General features: G+C 38.9%; 1 protein-coding gene across 13 annotated transcripts in view; it reads left to right on the top strand.

The window, feature by feature from the left end:
- The window catches only part of CPEB3 (cytoplasmic polyadenylation element binding protein 3), a 120,648-nt gene that overhangs the window by 48,728 nt on the left and 45,757 nt on the right, over positions 1-26,163 (top strand). For 9 of the 13 annotated variants that reach the window (XM_078391319.1, XM_020782920.3, XM_078391318.1 and 6 more), the window contains exons 4-5: positions 8,133-8,189; positions 25,174-25,197. In XM_078391319.1, the coding sequence (XP_078247445.1) occupies positions 8,133-8,189; positions 25,174-25,197 (81 nt within the window). The remainder of the gene's footprint in view (positions 1-8,132; positions 8,190-25,173; positions 25,198-26,163) is intronic. The other 4 variants (XM_078391316.1, XM_072995338.2, XM_072995336.2 and 1 more) reach the window with 1 other exon arrangement.

Here is a 26,163-nt window from a genome sequence, read left to right as displayed (position 1 = left end):
CACAGTCAAAAGCTTTGCTGTAATCTGTAAAACAAACAGATTTTCTTCAGAAATATTTTTATACACTCCAGGACCTAATGTATATTTGTAGTATGCCTCTTCCTTTTCAGACCATACTTTGAACACTGGGTGTTTGTTAGTCATATATGGTTCATTTCGTTCGTTTAGACGTTTAGTCATGCCCGACTCTTCGTGACCCCATGGACCACAGCACGCCAGGCCCTTCTATCTTCCACTGCCTCCCGGAGTTGTGTCAGATTCATGTTGGTTGCCTCAATGACACTGTCCAAACATCTTGTCCTCGGTCATCCCCTTCTCCTCTTGCCTTCACATTTTCCCAGCATCAAGGTCTTTTCCAGGGAGTCCTCTCTTCTCATGAGATGGCCAAAGTATTGGAGCCTCAGCTTCAGGATCTGTCCTTCCAGTGAGCACTCGGGGTTGATTTCCTTTAGAATTGATAGGTTTGTTCTCTTTGCAGTCCAGGGGACTCTCAAGAGTCTCCTCCAGCACCACAATTCAAAGGCATCAATTCTACGGCAGTCAGCTTTCTTTATGGTCCAGCTCTCACTTCTGTACATCACTACAGGGAAAACCATAGCTTTGACTATTCGGACTTTTGTTGGCAAGGTGATATCTCTGCTTTTTAAGATGCTGTCAAGGTTTTTCATCGCTTTCCTCCCAAGAAGCAGGCGTCTTTTAATTTCGTGGCTGCTGTCTCCATCTGCAGTGATTATGGAGCCCAAGAAAGTAAAATCTGTCACTGCCTCCATATCTTCCCCTTCTATTTCCCAGGAGGTGATGGGGCCAGTGGCCATGATCTTAGTTTTTTTGATGTTGAGTTTCAGACCGTTTTTTGCACTCTCCTCTTTCACCCTCATTACAAGGTTCTTTAGTTCCTCCTCACTTTCTGCCATCAGAGTGGTATCATCTGCATATCGGAGGTTGTTGATATTTCTTCCGGCGATCTTAATTCCAGCTTGGGATTCCTCCAGTCCAGCCTTCCGCATGATGTATTCTGCATATAAATTGAATAAGCAGGGGGACAATATACAGCCTTGTCGTACTCCTTTCCCAATTTTGAACCAATCAGTTGTTCCATATCCAGTTCTAACTGTTGCTTCCTGTCCCACATATAGGTTTCTCAGGAGATGGATAAGGTGGTCAGGCACGCCCATTTCTTTAAGGACTTGCCATAGTTTGCTGTGGTCCACACAGTCAAAGGCTTTTGCATAATCAATGAAGCAGAAGTAGATGTTTTTCTGGAACTCTCTGGCTTTCTCCATAATCCAGCGCATATTAGCAATTTGGTCTCGAGTTCCTCTGCCCCTTCGGAATCCTGCTTGTACTTCTGGAAGTTCTCGGTCCACATATTGCTGAAGCCTACCTTGTAGGATTTTGAGCATATATGGTAAAAGTTTTTATTGCAAAACTTTGAGCATCACTTTTGAAGTTAATGCGATAGTTCTGCAGTTAATACACTCTTTAACATGTATTTCCCTCAGACTGGAATGTGTATTAAATATTTCCAGTCTGCAGGCCATTGTTGTGTTTTGTGTGTGTGTTGGCATACTCTCGTTGGGATTTTGACATATTCATTCTCTGTAGTTTTAGTCATATCCCAAGTACTTTAGGTGATTTATTGTTTACAAGTGCAATCAAATGAAGCGTTTGCTTCATTTTATAAGGTTCATCACAATAGGATACTTTTTCAAAGGAATCTGTCATCCTTGTAGCTCTTTTATAGTTATTTCATATATTGTTTCTATCTTTATTTTTTTCTGATCAGGTAATATATTCCCCTGTTGAATCATATGGAATAAATCACTGGTTTCCCCCCTTCTATTGTTCTCTTCTATTTCTTTCGGTACTTTTTGTCATAGTTCTCTGCTTCTATGTAGCAGTTGCTAAAAACTTGTATTTGGGATTCTGACCCTATTTCTTTCATCTTTTATTTATATAACGCATTATAAATCATGACTAGAGGTGGGATATTCATCTTTGTGTTCTGGTGGAGACAAATATTAATATTTGGCCCCACAGGTGGCTGGACCCTTTCGATTCACTCCCCCCCCCGAACCAGTCCAGTCCACTCACCGGGCTTTGCGTGACCATTGTCGGAAACATTGTATCAGTCGCGGAAGTAACTCAGCTGGTGCTTCCTTGTCTCCCTGCACTGCTTTTCACTCCGTCGAGAAGGTGGGATGGTGAGTCTACACGCTTAGCTGCAGGGGAGCTCTGGCCAGACTACATCCGTAGTTGATGCAGTGTTTCTGATGATGGCCATGTGCCACTCAAGGCCTGGTGAATGGACCGGGCTGATTCTGGGGGAGGTTCAAAATGACCCAGCCACCTGTGGTGGTCTTATTTGTGAAAGGGCCAACAGAACCAATAAAGATATAGTGTCCTTCTCTACCTCCAAGCATAACCCTACAAAGTTGGGTTCCACCTCCAAGCCAAGTTTGAATAGAGACTGAAAGTAATCCAAATAATTAATTTTTGTCTACAAATATTTTCCTAGAGAATGACCTAAGATCTTGCTCAAATGGAGATTATACATTTCTGTGATCTTTCTGTTTAAATATAATTGTCAAATACTGTTAGCTGACATATCAGAAGTTTGCACAGTACTGTAATTCTACGTTGTAGCTATACAGCTTCATGTTAGCTGTATAGCTACAGCTTTGTGACCATTGCATGAATGAAACTTAAAGTATAGCATTTACAGCAAAAATTTACTAGAAAATTTTGAAATTGTTAGCTACTTTGGGCAACAGATTTGAAAACGGGATGAGCATCGCCACCTAGAGTCGGACACGACTGGACTAAAAATGTCAAGGGGTACCTTTACCTTTACCTTGGGCAACAGATGTTCACTTCTGCTAACTTAGTGAAAACTCAGTATGTTCTTTCTGCTTTGCCAATTGGTTATATAATCTCTTTCCTAAGTAGAATTTAAAATATTTCTATAGGCTCTTCTTTAGTTAAGAACATTGTACACTGATAGGAATTATTTTTTTGTTTTTTGTTTTGGGGAGTTTGAATGCTTCCAAATAAAACATGGGAAGTGGGATTTTGCAACCTTACATTTTGTAAAGAAAAATATCAAACATAATGAGAAACATGCCGCACATGAAACAATTTGCTTACAATTTAATGCACTTGAAGTAGAAAATGATATCCTGAGTCTAAGGGTTTGTATTAGGATATCCCCTAATGGAAACAACAATGCACTTTGTACCCTGTGAAGCCTTGGTGATACGGATAGTAGTAGTCTTAGAAAAATCAGGATATTATAGTGAAACTTTCTTTTTAAGCAAGCATTTTCTGAGAAAATGGCTGCCAAGTGGATTTTTTAAAATGGATTGTTGTACCTTACTCCATCGAATGTGTTTTGGTTTTGCTTGTTTTTTTTTCATATTATGTTCATTGATCATTTTAGTATTATATACTCACTACCTTAAATACTAAATTTTAATAGTTGCCTTGGGTCCTTTTTAAGGAGAAAGGTTTAAATTAATATATAAAATATATAGTGGAACATGCCTTAAAATTTGCATTTCAAAATAATTAGAGCATGTGTATTGTTTCCTTTTGATTCTTGAAATAGATGTGCTTATCTAACTGAAGCTTCTAAGGACATTAAAATGTTATACAATATGCCTCATTGATACAGCAATAAGGAATTTTTTCTAGCCAGGAGTAATTTTTGATGTTGTAAGATTGTGATTTGCATGGAGGTAAGGTATTGGAAAGAGACTGCTGGCTCAGTACTGTAATTCTGGAGTCAAAGAGGTTGTTAATGGGAATGTGTATTTCCTCTGTTCAACCTGTTTCCCCTCTTGCTGCAGAGCTTTTTCAAAGATGTCCTCAGCAATCATAATTACGCATTAAGCCTATGTTACTTTCCAGATATCAGTCATAAAATCAAGCATGCTAAATGTAGTTTTCCTTGCCACAGTGGGACATCTTCACAAATTCATAGCTCAGCAATCAGACTTGCAAATTAAGCCTATTTTTACATTCTATAACCTATCTAAAGCACAACATGTTAAATTCAAAGTACATAGTTGAGGAAAATCATATGCTGTGTCAGATATGTCTCAACTGTTTGAGGGAGCATCTCTTTTAATTCCAAACATATAATCTAAATTCATCTCCTTTCTACCATGCTTTATTATTTATTTATTTTATTTATTGGATTTATATACCGCCCCATAGCGCTACAAGCACTCTCCGGGCGGTTTACAATTTTTAATTATACAGGCTACACATTGCCCCCCCAGCAAGCTTTGGTTGGTGGAGCTTGTGTTTCTGGTAAAAACAGACCTACAAGAGCTATGGTCCAACATCACCTGAAGGCCCACAATTGCCCATCTTTTGTGTAAAAGGAATGCTCATCTCCAGCTGCTAGCTGCCCTGGGACTGGAAAGTACAAAAACATACTGCCATTAGTCTGAAATACAAAGGCTGCTGTGACTTGTTTCTTTGTAGCCTGTAAAACTGAAGAAAGGGCCTGTGTTTTTCTTTTCTTTTCTTTTTAATTGATGTGGGCTGCTTTAAAAAACAGCATTTGTCTGAAATACTGAAGACAATTATAAATAATATTATTAAGCACTTTCCTAGACTCCTGTGGTCAGAGTTGTCTCAGAACCCCCAAAGGTCTGAGGCAACTTTGACTGCACATATTTAGAAGTGTTTCTCCAAGTGGTGAAATATATCTGTTGCTCATAGTATGTGCTTTCCCTTACTCTTCATCTTGTATTTCACTGAACTTTGTTTTATGACTTATCACTGGAAATAAGTGTAGTCTTAGAATGTGAGTCTAATTGCTTACAGAGAAAGTCCCAATACTGGAGGAAATAACAGGTGGATGGTAGGAATAGATAGTCCCTTTATTGTTTAGTTTGACACTGAGAGAGCATTTAACATTAGCAAGTTGAATAAATGGCGCGAACATTTTAAGCGATACACATACAGCTATTTTGTGCTTAAATTATTTCTAATTTGAAATTGAGCAACACCAACTGCAAAACATAGATGTGTCTGTAGTGGTTTTAGTGATTCACTGCCTGGGTAGCTGGTTTGTCAGTTTAGTCTTCTCTGTAGAATGTGTAAGTTATGAAGCAAGAGTGAGTGTTTTCCTGATATATTCTTGAAACGGAGGTAGTGGTGATTTCTAAGCATATAGAGTAATGTTTCCCAAATAAAAATGCAATTTCAAGTATTTCAGTTCTGATTGTTCACTTAAAGGAGTACAAGATCAAAACCACCAAAAGCTCTTTTCTATTTAGGTCTGTTAGTATTGTAATTATGTGTATATGTGTCTGCCCATACAGGTTGACATTTTTCCTTTTCTGGGAAGGTAGTTGTCAAGAGCAACTTAAAAATAGAAGGCCAAGGGCAGGTGACAAAATGTCACGCAGGCAGCACCTGGCACAGTGATTGAATGAAAACACACACACACACACGCACCAGATGTCACACACTTGATTCTATTTTTATATCTAGTTAAATAGCTCAGTTCCAATATTAGCAAAGGAAAGGAGGAAAAAGATTAAATGTGCATTCAGAACTGTAATTTGCAACATACCAATTTATCAACTCATATCACACCATAAGATAAGATATAAGACACTTAACTGGTTGTGGAACCCCTTACTACTGTCATTATGCTGATAACGATTTTGCTAGTCATTTGTTTGCCATATGAGATTATTCTAAGGACATATCTAAAGTTTAGCTAGGATTTCAGGCTCTTTCCACTCAGTTGGTGGGCATCATTTACATCTGAAAATGGAAGGCTGGCTCTCCACTGTTGTGGAAGACAAAGAGGCAGCATCTTGGATTCTGTCAGGAAGGGTCCATGATGGCATGGAACGAAGTAAAGCACAACTTACTTATGTTTCTTTTGACCTGGCTACCCTCAGCATATTATCAGTTTATTTCTACTCCTGAAGCTGCCTGAAGATGTTATTATAAAACATCTCCTGCACCTAAGCAAATTGTAGGTAAAAATCTGGTCTCTTAGCTGAAGATGTTGGTTCGTGCTGATCTAAAATGCATGAAATCTGATTTTTCTAAAGAATTCTGGGAGTGGGGAGAATAAAAAATAAGGATTTCGGCATATATAGAATGAAAGAAATGGCTACCTCCATGTTTGCAGAGAATCAGTGTCTGAATCATGTTTAACTAAATCAGGCTATGTCCCTGGAAAGAAATCAATGGTCATTTAAAGAGACTTGGGAATTTATAAAAAATCTGTCCAAATTTCTCCCAGAATGTAGCACAGTAGCAGAGAAAAGTGTATGTTACATTGTGGGTCCGTGCGAGACAACCTGGATACCTCTGTGGCTCCCATTCCCAATTAACACACACACATTACTAACCTCAGAAACTTTATTGATAGTGGATATAAAAAAGTGACTGCTTGGATTGGCCGTCCTAGCATAAAAGTGCAGCATAAGGAGCAGATTCCTAGGTTAAATAACATGCCTGACATTCAACCTTCACCCTCCCATTGTGTTATTGGATAACCATGGTACTAGCAAGGAATATACACCTTCCCCCTGGGTGCAAATCCAGTAGGTTGGAGACAGATCCCTAGTTCCAACTGTGAGGAACTAAGGCAGTCTTCTGCCAGGCTGCCTGGTTTATCTTGTTATAAAACTTGAAAAGTTCTTATGAAAGTATGTCTAAAGTGCTAGAGAAGACTCTTAGAAATTGATTGGAAACTATTATCCTTTCTAACAAATAAAGCAATTTTCTGTCTACTTGTTAAATTTCTGAAATATAAGATTGTTTTATCCTTGTTTCTAAAAAATAAAGAAAATGACAGCAACTTGTTACTTCTAGTCTCTCAGGAGTAGTAATTCATCAACATTCAAAAGGCTACAAGTTCCCCCACCTTGCTTTAGAATGTTCAAAGCATTTCACGTTCTCAGTCTTACTTAAATTTCTTAAAACCACCCTGTAAGGTTGGTTAATAACATTGTTTCTCTGCTGTAGATCAGTGATTCCCAACCTTAGGTAGCCCAGGTGTTCTAGGACTGCAACTCCCAGAAGCCTTCACCATTAGCTGTATTGGCTAATGGAAACCAGTGATTATAGATAAAGAAATCAGAGTGAGGGGGGAAATTTGCATAAGGCCAGAAACAGACTTTAACATTAACTAGAGGTTAGTAGAAGAAATCCTAAACTAATGGAAGCATAGCTAGAACTTCTCTGAAGATTGGGATTATGCAAATAAACTGATTCATTTGGTGATTGGTCTGCAGCTCTGTTTACAGGACATATGTAAAATGGGAAGCAAAGCTTTTTTCCAACACATCTGTATTAACCAGACCAACAAAGCAACTCAGCACTAACTATGCAAGTCATGCTTTGACCCATTCAGGGCAATTTGACTGAGGGCTGCATTTATGTCCTAAGAGGAGGAATGGTTATCTCTCCCTACCTAAATAGTGTCTAGAAGACAAAAAAGTTTAAAGTGTTCTCCTGACTGCCCTCTATCTTAGGAGAAAGTTGCCTGCAGTTGTTAGAGACAATAAAACTGTCTCTGCCTCCTCCCCTGAGTGTCTGTTAATTGATATAGCTCAAAAAACGAAGTTGTGTCTAAAAGAGCAAAGTCTATGAAGAAACAAAATAAGAATAAACAAAATGGATAGTTCAATGGTTTAGGCATCTGGCTGCACAGCCAGAGGTTGGGGATTCAATTTCCCACTGTGCCTCCTTGACAAGGGCTGGACTCAGTGATCCATAGGGTCTGTTCCAGCTTTGCAGTTCTAAGATTATTATATAATTAAAATATTAAGTTTGTTAAATTAATACAACGAGAGTGGCAGTGTTTTAAGTAGTACTATTATTGCCATGTTTTTATTGTGCTTGTTTTATCCTTCTGCATAAAGCACAATGGCTGGAATCCTGCTGATGATTTGCACATGTGTACAGTAATTTAAATTGTGTAACTCATTATGGTGAATTGCTGCTAATGTGTAGCACTGGTTGCTTTACCAGGCATGTGCCTGTTTTGCCATATTCTTGTTCCTATTTTTATTTAATTGCAAAATCTGATATTACAGAGTAACCTAAAATGCAAAAAAAAATAACAATAATACATTTGTTCATTTTTTTAGGTCGTATGGGTATAAATTTCCATCATCCAGGAACAGATAACATTATGGCTCTCAACAGTAAGTTCTTATCTATATATCTATCATCTAATGCATTTTTAATATACATCCAGTATGCATTACCTACTTTAAGATACAGAGTGAAGAATTTGAAAGTACTGTAGTTGAAAGGTGACATTTCTTTACAACTGCTGTCGCATTATTATAAATGAAAAACTTATCAGATTTCTGCAAGTGCACTTTTTAAATAATATGCATACACAGATCAAAACAGAATTTGTATTTTGATTGTAGAAGCTAGGGTCATGAATCATGATGCTTCTTGGTTCCATAGCTTTTTATGGGATTTTCTGCCTTTTTTCTTTCATACCCACCATTTTGCAGAAAGCAAAATGTCCTCCATTTCTTCCCACAACATCCTGTGCATAGATGCTGTACAGGAATTACTGCCATTTTCTGCACAATTTTTATCAGTGCCTAGATAAATCTGACGTACTGCTGTGCAAGCAAAAAATGAATCAGAATGCCTGAGCTTTGGTCATTATGGGTCACAAAGAACAGAATAACAAACAAGGAATTCCCTGTCTTGCAGATGCAAATTCACCCTGGTAATAAATCATGTTTCTTCTTTTCCTGATTGATTCTTCCTGTTAAATTATTATAGTGTATCACATAACATTTGAAATTTATGATTATGTTATCTGTCTGGCATGCCATCTTGACTTCAAAGCGGAAGCAATTTTGCCCTTCCTGCAGATTTTCTGTGCAATATTAAGTCTGACAATCCTCTGCACTGCTTGTGCTTGAAGTATTATCCCCAGCAGGAATTCAGTTTGAGGCTCTTACACTGGTCAGTTTCAAATATTTGTACCCTATTCTGTTCAGGGCTGACATAATAATTTGCAAGAAGCTGAGATAAACATGAGCAAGAAGTAGGTACTGAAATTATTGTGGAGATTAATACTTCTGGCACAGATAGGAATGGATTGTCAATCTGATGCAGGAAATCATCAATAAGGGTAGAAAAGAAAGTGTTAAATATTTTTCCCTGCTGTTTCAGGAAATCTCCCAATTTCCATGGGGTCTTTGGGGGATTTCTTAGTGGGTCAAAATGTAAAAAAAATCTTAGATTTGCCAGTTATTTATTGCATCCCTAGTAGAAGACAATAAAAGCCATTATTTGAGTCATAATGATGATGATGTATGAAGGAGAAATCTTAATTTGATCAATTATTAAAGATAAGTATCTGGTCAAGCATGGGCTGTTGAGACCTTTGAAGCTTTCTGCAGGGGCTGAGGGACCTGCCTTCAACAGTTTGTAGATAAGGATATTTTCCTGATGATCTTCTGAGAATTTTCCTACTGTCATGACTGGAAACCCAATCACAATTCTGGCCGAACTCTGGAGTAGAAAAATGTTGTATGGCTATAGACATGAGTATTCTTCCTTTCTGGCCAGCTCCCTGATTGGGTAGCTGGGATCAGTGAAAGAAAAGAGCACACAAATACCAAACAGATAGTGGAAGAAGTGACATGAATCATACCAAACATAGGCTGGAACGTGTGTCTCCTACTCTGGCAGTGATGGTGGCAAAAGGAATGCTATTTCATTTCCTCCATTTCATCAGTTCTCCAGATCGGAGATAAACTTAGCAGGTCAAAAATTCTATCAGTTTTCTTTGTAGACATAAAAAGTGCTTGAGTCTGGCAATGTCCACAAAACAATCAAATTTTTGGTGATATTTTAAATTTTTTATTGTTTTGGTTGCAGACCATGAAACATATGGGGTTGAAAGTTTTCCAGCAAACTATGATCTAGGGAGGCAGAGTTGAAATCGTATTCATTGTAATCTTTCCAAAAATCATAAGGAATAGAAGAGAAAAACAAAAGTTCCAACAAATCTATTCATTGTTGTTTTCAAGTATGTCATTGGACTGCCTTTTATGTCCTAGGCAGCTAGTGTTAAGTGAGGATAAAAATGTTTGTGGTGTTTTGCAAATAAAATAGGCACAAGGAAACAGACTTTGTCTGATACTGAAAATTTGCTTTGTTTTCGGGAGATTGTATCTCCCCACAGGTTTATTTGAATATGTCTTGGGGTTGTGAAAGAAATTATAACCATTTCATTTTTTGTCTATTAGGGTTAAGTGGATATTTTGTTACATTTTATTATGTCCCCAAAGTACATTTATTGTTGGTAAATTGAAAATGAGTTGTGCCTTAATCTGACCTTTAGGTATACATATACCTTTGGGTATACATATATGTTCTGATCAAATGTCCTGTGTAAGAAATCTTCTCTGTAGGTAGTGTATGCATTTTCAGTGTTCAAGGAGTTTAATGTACTCATTGGAGCCTGTTCCTAGGAAAGATCAAGGTTAAGAATGAGATTGGGTGTTGGGTCATAGTTGGGGTATTACTATATTTTTGCTAGAGATGGTGTTTTGTTTTGTTTTGTTGTTGTTGTTTTGTAATGTGTGCTTAAAACTCAGGGTTATTTATTACTAGCTGCTGAAAAGCTTACAGCATTGCTGCAGTTACTGTCCTTTCTGACCCAAATCAAACTGGCAATGTTTGTCTCTGAGATTAGTTTATACCTAATCTGTGCTGGTTCTTAGTGTATGAGAAAAATACAATCTTGACCTTTAATTTCATTTACAAGAGGATAAATTCATATTATAATTAAACTCATTGCAGGAATGGCCATGCAAAAGTGTGTGAGCTAATGAAATCACCTTAGGTCTTGCTATCTGGGTGCTTGGACATTAATATGGAGCCATTGCTTATTACTTTATTGATTCTGTGATGACAAAGCAGAAGTGTTGATTGTAGTCAATGCTGGATTGAACCTAATGGAAGCAAGAAATATGCTATTCCTCCTTTTTTGAATATTTATTTAAGGACAGGGTAGGGTATACAAAAAGTAAGGGGGAATAGGGAAAAGGGAAAAGGGTTAGGGGGATAGGAGAACACAGTATACAATCATCCAATCAATTCATATTACAATAAACAAATCAACTTTTTGCTTTTTCACAATTTGATTGCCCTCCTGCTTTCATCTTATAACTTAATTTAGTTGAATTCTATGTTACTCCAACACTATCTGGTAACTGCAGCCATTTATACAATACATCCCATCGTTCAGTTTTCTTTTGAATTGAACATTCTTTCCACCCATCTGACAGGATATCCATTTTTGTCATTTCCCATATTTTCCCAATAAGTTTCTCTTGTTTCAGTATCTCTGCTTTCTTGAGATTTTTAACATAATGCTTTTTAATTTTGGAAGCTGCATAGGTCACTGGATGACTCTTTATCCCATCTATGTTACCTGGTGTCATGCCCAATAAAGTTGATTCTGAAGTTTGTGCAACTTCATTTAACTATTGTTTGGCATCTAATGTCCCCTCTTTCATCACTTTCATCAGATCTTCTATTTTGCTAAGACCTTCATTCACTTGCTGAAAGTCTATTATTATTGTCTTTGCATAGTAATCTGCCATTCCTTTTCTATTTCTTGTACAACTATTCCAAAACTTTGAGCTTGCACAGACCAAGTCTCCATTTGATGTCTTAAATTTTTGGGGGCCATCTCAGGCTTTCAAAAAAGTGGGGTTTGTATAGATGATACTATGTCCTTAACCAGAATAATCGCCCCTTAGATATCCTTCAACAGTTTCCACAATTTTATCAACAATCCAAACCCATAATCATAAACCTCCCCTTAGATTTCCCTCCAATCTTTATCCAAATATTATAATATAAAAACCAACTTTTAACCCAGCAAAATCAAATTCAAATAGCACCGTGGCACAATTATTTCTTCTTCTTCCGAGTCTAGCAAGCTATTCTTATCATACTCACACACCAAAACAACAGTCACAGAGTCTCAGACTGTCCAGTAGTTGTCCTTGAAGCCCATTTTATGATCTTTCTATTAACCCATTGATACTCCTCAGTCCAGTTGACCACGTCAGCTCCTTCTTTCTTCTCCAGAAAACCACCAGATTCTATTATCAAAAGTTCACGGAGTCCAGGAAAGAGAAAAGAGAAATATGTCCAAGCCAAACTGCATTCACAAAACTCAAGTCTCTTGAATCCTGTCCAGTGGTATTAGTGTCTGGGATTTTTTTCCCCCAGAAACACAAGATTTATTTTTCCGTCTCACTCTCTCGGCTTTGAAACCCGTCTGCTGTATTAAGAGTTAGTTAGTTTCGCTTTTGAAGCAGACTGATAAGATAGGCTCGCCACTGCTTTTCTTCTTTCAGCCAAATATTTTCATTCTTATTTTCAGCTTAATGGGGCTGTTTCATAAATCAAAGGCTGCAGCTTACTTAGTTGTTATATATTTTAAGCTTATATTAGTTGTTCTCTTCTCCCCCGGTAAAGGGTTACTCACGGCTCAGTGCCAAATATGGCTCCCCGCCTCCGATCCGTGCTGGGTGATTTCTTCAGAGGGAAGAAGTCCGGGTTTGCCTCCCATTCTTCTCCTTCTGCTGCTCACCAACTGCTTCAGAGAGAATTCTCCTAGACTCTCCTTCGATCCCCATTTCAAACAGGGGATCCCGGACCGGACGGGTTCCAGTTTTTCCAGAGAGCTCTTCTCTGGAGCTACTGGCAGCACCGCAACAAAGCCCCACCTCTCCCTACTTACTTGTTGATGGGAAATTTAAATGAAAATTTCCTCTTTCTTTACTGCATACAATTTGATTGATACATGTTTTGTTTAAAGTGACAGAGGCATCAGCTTGCTAATGTTACGATCTTGCTGGTGACAATCAAACTACTGTTCTGCCCCATGTCCTGTCCTTTCAATAGGAGCTTTAAATGTTCTAATTTTTTCCAGCTGGACTAGGATGGCAGCAAAATAAATTGCAACTTTCAAAATCTAATAACTCTAAGATCCTGATATACCATTTCTCAGCCCCTTTCTCCTCATTATTAAAAACAAGAATTCTGTGCTTTTCTTTCTTGAACACAGGAGCATTTCTGTACTGCTATATTTCCAGAAGCTCTGACAGTCCCCCCAACAACTTACCCAACCACCCAATACACATCCCTGTTCTCTATGTAGCAAGCTGCAACCCCCAACCCAGATCGTAGAGACAGGATATTGTGCCACTCTGCTCCTGCCATACTGTTCTTCCTCATCATAGCCTGTCTCATACGATATTGCCCCCAAAAGGTGAGAAGGACATGCCATTAATGTAATTTTGAGCTTCTTGGATGAAGGGCTGGATGAAAAATCAATGAAAAGACACAAATCTGGGAAGGAAAGTTCAGGGGAGAGCTTCTATTGCTGTATATCCATCATTACTAAGACCTACCTTTTTCTTTGGAAAATGTGGAAGTCTATCTAAACTGTGGTTTGCTGCAGGGAAATGCAAACTCTTGCAAAAGTCTCTCTGTGCACCACATGTACACAGATCGGCTTCAGCAAGACCAATAAATTTTCACCTGACTCAAAGAATAATACAAGAGGCTACATATTACTGTTTGTTGCCTTTCTGGATATCACTAGGCCTACCTAATGTTTCTTTAAGCTTCTCGGAAAACAGATGAATTATCTCAGAACATAAAAGCAAGATCTAACTATTGGACTGTTTAAAATTGCTTTGTTAAAAAGTTGCTTCTGTCTGCATAAGAGGATTACCACGTCTTCCATCACTATCCAGAAGTGCCTATCCAGTAGGCTCATAATAGAAGAAAATTACAATGGGTTATTGTGGTGGTATGTGAAGATAGTAAGTAAATATGCTGCCACTCTTGCCATGTGTAACTTAATACAGTTCTATTCAAAGTATTTAGTTTACACAATATAATGATAACAATCTTAGAACTGTGGAGTGTTACGTTCTCAGGGGGTTTAAACAGCCAACAGTCCAATAAACCAGTCCAATATCAGAAGTCCAGGAGATGCAAAGCAGATACCAAAACGCCAAAGCCAAAACACAAACCGTAGTCAGCAGTCAGAGTCCAAAGCCAGGGGTCCAGAGAACAAGGTCCATGATAAGCAAGAGCGTGGATGCGAGCCAAAGTGTTTGACTTGTTGCTTCCACAAACTTGCAAGCCTCTGGGTGCAGACTTTATAGCAACAGCAGCCATCTAAACACCTCATCCTGCTAATACTCAGGGCTGATAGACCTGATGTTCCTATGGGAAGCATTCATGCGGGCTTCAGATCTTCATGGTATGAATTCTTGCCGAAACTTCTCCCTTACCCTGGCTACTGGGGAAGGAGAATCTGGTGGTGATTCAGCTGCCTGCAATTCAGATTGCCCAGCATTCTCCTCAGCTGTAAACCCCTCAGATTCCAGATCTTCGGCAGAACTCATTACACAGAGCTAGAAGGAATCCTATGGATCATAGAGTCTAGCCCCTGTCAAGGCGCCACAGTAGGGAATCGAACACTCAGCCTCTGGTTCTGCAGTTGTTCATTATGCCAGGTCAGTAAAAGGGGAAGCATCAGCCATCCCGAACCTGATCCTGGATGAGCATGCTGACCTGGCCTGTGTTACAGAGACCTGGCTGGATGAAGCTCGGGGAGCCGGTCTGTCTCAGTTTTGCCCACATGGGTTCTCTGTGCTGCAGCAGGCCAGACCTGGGGGGTGGGGAGGTGGAGTTGCAATAATCTATCACAATTCTGTCCCCCTCACCAGGTGCCTTGTCCCACAATTTCTGGGTTCGAGTGTGCATACTTAAAGGTGGGTGCCTGGGACAGACTAGGGATTCTCTTGTTGTACCATCCACCCCGCTGCTCAACAGTCTCCCTTCCTGAGCTAACTGAGTTGGTATCGGAGGTGATGTTGGAGTCCTCTAGGCTGATAGTACTGGGTGACTTCAATGTCCATGCTGAGACCAACTTACTAGGAGTGGCTCAGGACTTCATATCCTCTATGACAACCACGGGTCTGTCCCAAGTGGTTTCTGTCCCCACACATATAGCAGGACACACTTTGGACCTTGTATTTCATGCTGGGAAGGATGATGGTGATCTGGGTGTGGAGGGGCTGTCTTAGTTCTGTTGTCATGGACAGATCACTACCTGGTGAGGTTTAGATGTACTAGATCTTAAGCTCTGCTGGGGTGAAGGACCTATTAGGATGGTCCGCCCCAGGAGACTGATGGATCCAAGTGGTTTCCTGTTGCCCTGGCAGGCAATCCTGTTGAAGCTCTGGCTGATCTCGGGAATGGAGAAATGGCCAGGGCAGTGGACACAATCGTTCATAAGCATCACCTCCCATGAAGAAGAGCCAGGCAAGTGCCTTGGTTCACCAGGGAGCTGACAGTGATGAAATGAGTGGGACGGAGACTAGCACGACGATGGTGGAAAACTCAAAGCGAATCTGACCGAACATGGGCTAGAGCCCATTTGAAGCCTTATTCCATGGCAGTGGCTGCAGCAAAGAAAAGGTTCTTTGCTGCTGCCATTGCATCTGCACAAAGTCATCCAGCAGAGTTGTTTTGAGTGGTCAGGGGCTTAGTACATGCTCCACCAAAAGAACAAAATATTGACCACTCCACAATCTGCTGTGAGGAATTTGCACAACACTTTGCAGATAAAGTTGCTTGAATCCACTCTGACTTGGATGTTATAATTGAAACACACCCAGTGGATGTAACTTTGGTCCCTGCTTGTCCTGTTTTAATGTATACTTTTCAATTGGTGCAGCCTGATGATGTGGACAGGATTCTTGGAGAGGTGAATGCTACCCATGTGTGCTGGATACTTGCCTTCATGGCTCATAAAAGCAGCCGGAGGAGGAATGGCCAATTGTGTATGGGGAGTGGTAAATAGTTCCTTGCCAGCAGGATAGGATCCCGGCTTGCTTAAAGAAGGCAGTAATAAGACCACTATTGGAGAAGCCCTCCCTGAGTACCAGTGTACTGGATAACTACCAGCCAGTCCCAAACATCCCATTCCTGGGCAAGGTACTGGGGTGTGCGGTGGTTTCTCAGCTCCAGGGATTCCTGGAGGAAGCAGATTATCTAGACCAGTGGTCCCCAACCTTTTTGGGCCCATGGACTGGCTGGGGGGAGCGAGCTCCATGTGCAGGAGGGCAGAGATCCATATCTGCGGCCCAGTTCCAGCAAGCGCATGGACTGTCACTGGACCACGGACTGGTGGTTGACAACCCATGATCTTCATCTAGACCCATTTCAATCTGGTTTCAGGCCTAGCTATGGGATAGAGACAGGTTTGGTTGCCTTTGTGGATGAACTACGCTGGGAACTGGACACGGGGAGTGTGTCCCTGTTGATTCTGCTGGACCTCTAGGTGGCTTTCGATACCATCAACCATGGTATCCTTCTGGGTTGTCTCTCTGGGATGGGACTTGGAGGCATTGTTTCTTAGTGGCTCCAGTCCTTCCTGGGGGGGGGGAGAACTCAGAAGGTGGTGCTGGGCGACTCCTGCTGAACACCCTGGCCACTGGCCTGTGGAATTCCTGAGGGTTCTGCTTTGTCACCCATGCTTTTTAACATCTACATGAAACCACTGGGAGAGGTTGTCCAGAGTTTTGGGGTACGGTGTCACTAGTATGCCGATGACACCCAATTCTGTCTCTCCTTTCCACCTAAATGCAGGAAAGCTGTCTTGGCTCTAAACCAGTGCTTGGCATCAGTAATGGGCTGGATGAGGGGAAAAAAACTGCAACTTAATCCAGACAAGACAGAGGTGCTCCTGGTTAGTTGGAAGGCGGATGAAGGAATAGGAATACTACCTGTGCTGGATGGGATTGCACTTCCCTTGAAAACTGAGGTCTGGGTGTACTCCTGGATACATCCTTAAGCTTGGATGCGCAGGTCTCGGCATTGGCCAGGAGGGCATTTGCACAACTAAAGCTGGTGTGACAGCTGTGCCCGTTCTTTGAGGTGTTGGATCTGGCTACAGTGACACATGCCTTAGTTACATCCTGTTTGGATTACTGTAACATGCTCTATGTGGGGCTGCCTTTGAAGATGGTTCGGAAACTTAATCTGGTGCAAAACTCTGCAGCCCGACTACTGGGACCATATAAAACACCTGTTACAAGAACTGCACTGGCTACCAGTCCATTTCCGGGCCCAATTCAAAGTGTTGGTTATTACCTATAAAGCCTTATGCAGTTTGGTTCCAGGCTACCTGAAAGAACATATCTTCCTATATTCATCTTCTTGGTGATTAAGATCAGCAGAAGAGACCCTTCTCTTGGTCCCTTTGCCAGCACAAGCACAGCTGATGGGGACACGGGAGAGGGCCTTCTGTGCAGCAGCTCCCAGGCTATGGAACACTCTCCCTTGGGAGATCAGGATGGCCCCTTCCCTCTTATCCTTTCAAAAAAAAGCTAAAGATCTGTCTCTTCAGGCAGGCTTTTAACAATCACAACTGAATTCCTGAACCCCATTTTAGCAGATAATTTAAATCTTTTCCATGTTTTAATGTTATAATCTTTTAATTTTATTTTAAATCATATATTATTTAATTTGTCTTTTAATATTTAACTTATTGTGTTTATAATTGTGTGATTTTTAATGTTGTAAGCCGCTTTGGGTCCATTGTTGGGAGAAATGTGGCAACAATAACAACAACAACAACAACAACAACAACAACAATAATAATTTGATTAAACTATTTTTGTATTTCAACCATAGTCTCATTTGTGGCTCTAACAATGTTATATCCGGCTCTTTGGTATGTAGCTGAAAGCCTCTGAACAGTTGAAGGAATTACAATAAGGCTGATGTTGAAACATACTGAATTGCTTCCCCGAAAGTAGCATCTGAGATTAATATAGGTTTTCAATAATGGTAAGAAGAAAAGGGAGATTGGCAGGACTGGAGATGAACATGATACTATATATCCAATCACATACCTTTCAGTTTAGAAAACCGTATGCCTTTTGTGAAAAGTAAATCTCACATTTGCTAATGATCTCTCACATTTTAGGTTTGGAAGATGTTGGCACTGGTATAGGGTACAATATTGTGAGATAGTATAAACATATATAACATGTGAAAGTTGCTTTTGTGAGCTGATATATATGTTCGAAAATCTTCCATGCCTTTTGTTATATACATAAATGTTATTTGCTTTTAATCACAGTATGAGAGTTTTTAGTTACACCTTTTCATGTGAGTATATATAAGTATTAACTATTCATCTTAAACATCTCACAAATATTATGGAATGAGTTTCTAGACCAGGTGAGATTCAGAAGCTGTTCTGAATCCACCTGGTCTAGAAACTTATTCCCTAATATTTGTGAGATATCTGCCTGTGTGGTACTATGTAGAGTTGTCATATCCAAGGTCAGTATCAGCTTGCTAGAATTGATTCAAATCTATTCAAATACAGTACCTTCCCTCCGCCTGCAAAAGAAGTCCAACAAAAGCTAAGTAAGGGTGTGATCAGACAGCTTCAAAGATGCATGCCTGATTGCACCAGAAAGGGTCACTTTAACAGGAGCAATCCCTCATCTGCTGGGAATTGCTCCACCATGGACCCAAAAGGAGAAGTCCTACAGCTAGACCAAAAAGATCCAGCTTGGGCATGGATTGGGGTCAGGCTGGAGTATATTTCCCCGTATATCATGTGACAGCCAGGAAATACATCACACTGGATCACTCCACAAGTGATCCAAATTGCATTCTGTTTCCCTGTGCCATCACACTCTAAGGAAAGGCTTAGTTGAAGATGATGTCATGTGTGTCCATGTTCAGCTTTTTGCATCTTGATAAACAATGGCATGAAACATTAGCCTTTTTTTCTTAGGATAGCAAGAGGGGTGAGTGATAAGTGATCTAGGTCAGAGAGACCCTCCTTTCCAGTAGTTACAGAACAGTTGTTCACATAAATATTCTGTAATCTATTGTGAATTTATATATTACATTTTAGAAAGGACAGTTTAACGGTCTTGTTTCCTGTGATCTGTCTCAAATGACATTATAGGACATGCTGTAGAATGTAACCAATGAAGGGTCAAACTGGACAATGTTTTGCAAGTATTTAGAAGTGCTTTGTCAAATGGTGAAAGGTATCTGTTCCTCATTGCATGGGCATTTTCTCACCAAAACATTTTGCATTTAGAAGTGCGTTGTTCTGTGATTAGTCATTAGATGGTAAAGATTGGATTAATTTGCAGGTCTACTTACTATACATCTCTAAATCTAGGTCTAGAATCTTGAGCAAAATGAATACAAGTGTCAGATGGATTCTGTAAGTTAAGAACATAAGCATGAAGCATATATAAATGCCTCTATTGAAGCATATTTTTAGCATAGTTCTGTAATGACATCCTGTAGCTACATATTGTGCCATGTTTGGAAGAGAAATCATTTAAAATCTTGACAATACCGTAAGAATGTAAAATGCTTGTTCCATTTTGGGGGAAAAACACACAAAAGGAAAAAATGGGATTGGTTATTCCTTTCATAGCATGGTATGTCATAAGATTCATATTTTACTTTTTTTTGGTTTTGCATATGGAATAGAAATAAAATTTTCGGTTTATTTTTGTACGCTTTGGTGTATTGAGAATTGGCATCTAGGATGTGACCTCCAAGATGATGCTAAATGTAGCAAATCTTCTATCAGCTAGGAAAAATGAAAATCATATTCTTGTGCAGCCTTTAATGTCTTCAAAAATGTAACAGAAGACCAAAAACAACTCCTAAAGTATGTCATAATGCCCTATATTCAGGAGTACTGCTAGGACACTTCAACATTGCTCCTAATACTAGCTTTCTGTACTCCCTAAAAGCTGGTGCTAATGGTGTGTAAAGGTTCCATACCTTCGATAGCAGCATGTCATGAGATTATATGGAAGCTCTACGTGCAGTAACAAGCCTTTTTTTTAATTCAACCATTGTCTTTTAATTACAGAAATTAGTTAAATATTTAAAAAATGTGGCCTGTAATAATTACAAGGCTTAGGAGAGGACTATAGCTCTGCATGGCATGTTGTTTATATTGGTTGCCTGCCAATATGGAACCAGCTTTCCTGCAGAAGACATGTTGGGAGACAATGTGACTGAACAGTATGCACTTGAAACATGTTATAAACAAACAGTAAAGCACATGAGAGGAGCCCTGCTGAATCATGCCAAAGGCCCTTATAGTCTGCATCCGCTTTCCCACAATGGCCAAATTAGATGCCTATGGAAAGCCCCAGAATCACTGCTCATTGTTTTCAGCTTTAAATATTTTTTTTCAGTTATGTATGCCACCTTGGGTCTTTTTTAAGGAGAAAGGCAGGGTAAAAATAATAAACAAACAAACAAACAAACAAATAAATAAATAAATAAATAAAATTGAAGCATTATTCTCAGTTGTCAAAATTCGTCTGCACTACATGTGGAACCGAATGTTCTGCTATCATATCCCATGACCTCTGCTTTGCCATTGTATAAGTTGGAGATTCAACAGGCCTTAGACTTGCACAAGTAGGTACTGGATACCTCCCCGTGCAAACTCCATAAAGTCCCATTGGTCGTACAGCATAGTATTGTGCAAACATAAGGGGGCAATAGGATTGTGACCTGTGCTTTTTTCCCCTAATCCCCCTTTTGCAAATATTGTTTGGTATCCACCATCACATCAACTAAATCCTATAGTGTAACTATTAACAAGTATTTTCTTTCATCTGTCCGGAATTTTTTGTTATTAACTTCCACAATGATCCTAGATTTTACTGTAATAAGAGTAAGAGGACCTCCTCATTTTCATTCTCTGTACTGTCCATATTTTTATGAACCCATATTATGTCCCTTCGTTATTCACCCTTTAAAAATGACCCCCTCCATGATTAAAGTTCCATATGGAGGAATTGTTGCCTGAACATATTGTTTGTCCTTCTTTGTACCTTTTCCAGCTGTCCTTTTTCACATGTTTTATTACCCATTGCCCAGTTGGGAAAGACCCATATGGAGAACTTTTCAATCCTTTTTTGTTTTCACATCCTGAATAATTTGGTGCTGTTGGCAAACCTATCTGCCTTAGTGCTCACTCCTAACTCTTAAGTCATTTTGAGCAGGTTATAAAGCACCAGTCCCAGTTTGAGATTTAATTTATCATGAGTCTATTCTGTGCAATGTTTTCATTACAGTGGACTTGAAAACAAAACATAACTTATTTTCATAGTTATCTTTCTTAGCATATTCTGTGTGCAACTTTCCAAAATACCCTTTTCTATGCAGCATTTCAGGTCAGAACTTAATTGTATCAGTGGGGCAGGGACTGGGAAAAATTGCTTGTATTCTGACAGTGAGTGCAAGTCTCGAGAACAATGCAGGACTTGGAAAAACTCCCCACACGTCATGCTTCCTATAGATAAATCTGAATAGGGATGAGACCTAGCAGGAACAGCAGCTGTTGCTGCAGTAACTGGTGCATTTTGCAGTCTGGCAATCAAAAAATCTTCCACCCAATGCAGGCAAAAAGAACAGGTTCTGGTCTTGAAATATGTTGTTTGTCTCTTGTGGCGGATTTTCTTCTAGGAAAGTTAGATTGCTAGATATGGCATAAAAAGACAAACACTGAGTAATTGAAACAATTCATTCATTCATTTTAAAATATGTGTTATATCCTCTCTTTTTGCAGTCTGTATCTCAAGATCAAAATTAGGGTTTTAGCCAAGGGAGCCATAATATATCCACATAGTAAATTAGTTTTTAGCATTGGATGGTCACCCACAACTTTTCTAGGAATAAATTTTCCCCATTTGAGGCTTCTACCTTTTTAAAAACATTATACCCCGATCAATATATAGTGTAACATGACAGCAATATGCCTTTCTCTGCCTTTTTTTAATAGTTTGTAGACAAAGATAATATGCTGCTGGCATTCTGCATTCCACAATGTTTTCACTATACGCTCTACATGTACATATTCCCTGTACTTGCATGTAGCCACAATATTCTCCATTGAAAGAAAGCACTCATAATCCAATTTAGTCCAGGAGCTTCTAATACTACTGTATTTTTCAGTGTATAAAATGACACTTTTTCCTTAAATAATTTGATAAAAAATCGAGGGTTTTATACACGGAAGGCAGCTCTTTACCGCTGCCTTTTGCGAAGGCACAGGGCTTAGGAAAAAGAAAGGGAAGGTGTCGCTCCCTTTCTTTTTGCTAAGCTCTGTGCCTTCTGAAAAGGCAAGGAAAAGCGGCAGTCACTTTGACAGCCGCTTGCCTTGCCTTTTGTGAAGGTACGGGGCTTAGCAAAAAGAGAGCACTTTGATCCCTGCTTTTTCTAATTTGGGGTTAGAAAAGGGGGGGGTCATCTTATAAATGGATAAATATGGTAATTTACCAACAGTTACACATAGTATCAATCTCCAAATATCTCTGGTATGTGTATGTTGTCTTATGGCCATTTGGCTTCTTTGGTTGTTTTCTACTTATATGCTTATTTGCTTACTTCTCTCCTCTCCACACTTTGACAATGCAACATTTTCACCTGCATTCCTTTGGGTTCAATCTACCCAGCTCCAGGGTTCGCTGTGAAAACTACCTTGCAATCTTTTTGATAACTTTCTGTGATATTTGTGGCATGTGTGAAGCTTGTCCATTTTGTACAGCTTAACTCAAAAAAGTTCCTTTTCACCATTTGAGGAGTGCAAGTGATGGTGGATGGCAGTTTTAGCTCCACAGTTGGTGCTGACATGGAATCTCCCAGGAAGCTCCCAGGGCAAAATAATTGTAACAGTTAGAGTTGTCCACATCTGCTTTAACTAAACAGTCAATCTCTCTGAAGTTTTCTTAGACTAGAGGTAGTATAGCAATCTCATAATTAATAAAGAATTTCTGCCATCTCTGAAAAATGTGCAGTCTTTCTTGAGATTGAAAATTATCTCAATTAAGATGACTCTAGACTCCAGACCTGACCAAGCTGTCTTGGTACAGCAGGCAAAGAGTATATAGCCGTAATACCTACATGCAGAAACTACTCTTTCTGATAGCTGGTTCTCTTCCACCAGTCAGTGTACAAAAATGCATGTATAAGATGTGGAACAAATTGTATATTTAAGATTGCTTGAATTTATGCCAAAGTTGTAGCTCCAGAGAATCTGAAATAAACTTTTTCCTCTTTCATGTGTACATGTGCATATGTACACATAAGCTTTTAAACCTGTGAGCAAAATTGGATGGGAATTTGGACTGAAATGTAGTCAATATCCTGATCACACTTAAGTACAACTACTGTCAGTTTCTAAGAAAGCAACAATGCTCTGTCAGATGGAATTATTACAGATACTCATCATATATGTTATTTGGCTCCATGTTAACTTCTGGGCTCAGTTCAAGATGCTGATTCTTTGAAGTCCTAAACAGTTTGTCATGTGACTATCTTAAGTACTACCGTCTCCCTTACAGTGTTTCCTCCCACATATTCTCGTCTGCATGTGTGGAAGAAAACATATACTACTGTAGTTTCTTTAGTTTCTTGCTGGTTTCCCGAGCCAACTAAGACTAGTTCAGGGTTTAGGATATTTTGATTGTTCTGTTGACAATATAGCATCCTCACTTGATGGAATCCTATCTGGACTCATCTGTTTATTCATTTGGATTAGCTTGACTTTTGCCACCTCTCTAAAATGTGACATATAAGCATGGTTTTCTTTTCTGCCTGACTATAAGGCAGACTCCTCTTTTTAAAGTCTACATCTTTTGTAAAGAAAAGAAACATCTTTTGTTCCTTTCAAATAAAGACTTTGAATTTGATTACATTTATCTATGTTTTATGTATAGAAATAGCTAGAACAGTTCAGCAATATTTGGAGCTTTAAAATAATCTGCTTCATAACAGTGTGCATATCATTTGCAATTTGAGGCAAAGAGTTTGTTAAACTCATAGATGTGTTTGTGAATTATTCATTATTTTTCTTTGAAAAATTGTCCCTTTATACAGAGTTTGGAATATCCATTTTACCAGCCTCCTAGAAGGATTCATTTGTCTGCTTGTCTTTTATGACATTCTGTGTTGAAAATCACATCTAGTTCAGTAACAGTAAAAACATATTTGTACATTCTCCCCCAGCAACCTACCTATCTGTGTTGTCCAGTTTATTGGAGGGAAAGAAATACACACCAAAGATGCAAAATAAATAAATAATCTGGAATTATTGTTGCATTTGGGGCAAATAGTCTCAAATGAAAAATAACACCACAATGTTCTTTATGTAGTCACACCTGCAAATCTGAACATTTTCTGTCTCACTAAAGTGCAGAGGTGCTACTTCTGCTAGTATAGTGAAAGAGTCAACATTTCTTTGCCTAAAATAATATTAGCTCAGGCCTTCATTTACCAAATGACTTGCCCCAATTTGTTTCCCTCTCCTTCTGCTATTTCTGTGATACTTAATTGTTTGAGTAGAAGATGTATTCTGTAATATTATAAAACAGTCTTTATAATGCATTCAAAAGCTTGACTATGCAGAATATTTTAATTATTTTGATTGCTTTCAATAAACTAGATTTTCAGAATGACATGACTGATTGACTATTTAATTAAGATAAGCAGATTGATTTTTATAGCAAATATTTTATATTTGTCAGAATTTTCTTACATAACTGTGTATGTGTAAAGTTTGATGTCATCTGCCTGCATGTATGTGCAGTTGCATAACAGGATTCCAGCAATTCTATCTATTTTAGTTATGCGTTTAAAAGTTTAAATTGATATTAATAATCATGTAATAAAACTTCATAGTAATATTCTTTATTGTCATACAATTTAAACTCTACTTCTTAAGGTTCTTAAGGGACAGGAAACTTTTAAAATTAACTTTTCCACAGTAAGGCAAATTTAACATGGATGCATGCATCCCATATATGTTAATTTGTTTGTCCATCTATCTGTTTGTTTTACTAGAAAGAAACTTGTGATCATCATCGTGTTTCAGAAATTTAAAAAAAATTAAATGTAGTTGTGCCCTCAGGATTGTTCTAAGAGTTTTAAGTTACATGGACTACTTTGTCCAAAATGTGAAATCTGTAGGAAACTATGTATATAGTAATAATTGTTATGCAAATACCCACTATATTTTTCTGTATTTACATGCAGCCAGGAGCTATGGACGGAGACGAGGTAAAAATTATTTTAATTTTTAAAACTAAATATGACCATGAAAGAAAAGAAAAAAACAGGCTGTGACATCTGATTGTTTCTGTGTAGTAACTGGAATGATTCCCTTGTTGTTGCTACAGTGGCAGTAGCCTTGATTCTGCTTGAGTTGCTGTATAATTACATAATCATAGTGGAGTAAGGGTATGATCAGATTGACATTTGTCCCACTGTTTAGTTCACTGCAAGGATGGGCTTGTTTGCTCCTTTTGCTGGCAATCACACACCATAATTGGTAGACCAAATTAGCTCTTTCCCAGGGTGTTCCTACCCACAACTTTCTGGGTCCCTATGAGGGGCATTTTTTTATTTGAGGGGGAAGGATTACTCTGTTTTGGTCTGTTTCCAGCATGTGTGATCACTGGAAACAAACAAAAGCAGAGCTTGCAACTTTAAATTTTCCTACTGCTTTCAATTTCCCAGCATTGTTAAGTGGCTTAAGATAGCTTAGCCACATTACAATACTGTATTGTGAAATTGTACACTACTTCTGCAACTCCAAGGAGGATCAGAAGAGGGAAGCAAATTAAATGGGAGAAAAATACTATTATAATAGCGCTGATATCATTTAGGAGAAAAGAAAAGAAAACTTCCTCCTAGAAGCAGGAGGAGAGAGGGGAGCAAGGAGGGGGATTCTTTTTTTCCTTTTTCTTGTAAAGGGGGCAGACCAGATAGGTGTCTATGCCATTTGGATGCAAAGCACACCAAATGGCATACTAGATCTCTACTTGACATTAAGCAACCCTATTTAAACTACCCCAGCCCACTCCAATTGAGCCCTTGTGTACGGGTACTGGAAGAAGATATTTTGTTTGTTCTTAAAGGACAACAATTTAATGATCGACAGGAGCAGCAGATATTTTCTTTAAAATATGATTGAAATGTTGATACATTACTATGATAAGCAAAGAATATTTTGCCACTTTTCTC

The sequence above is a fragment of the Pogona vitticeps genome, chromosome 3, assembly GCF_051106095.1.
Source record: "Pogona vitticeps strain Pit_001003342236 chromosome 3, PviZW2.1, whole genome shotgun sequence".
Classification (NCBI taxonomy): domain Eukaryota; kingdom Metazoa; phylum Chordata; class Lepidosauria; order Squamata; family Agamidae; genus Pogona; species Pogona vitticeps.
Note: the sequence above shows the minus strand (reverse complement) of the source record. Positions and strands in the feature narration are given on the sequence as shown.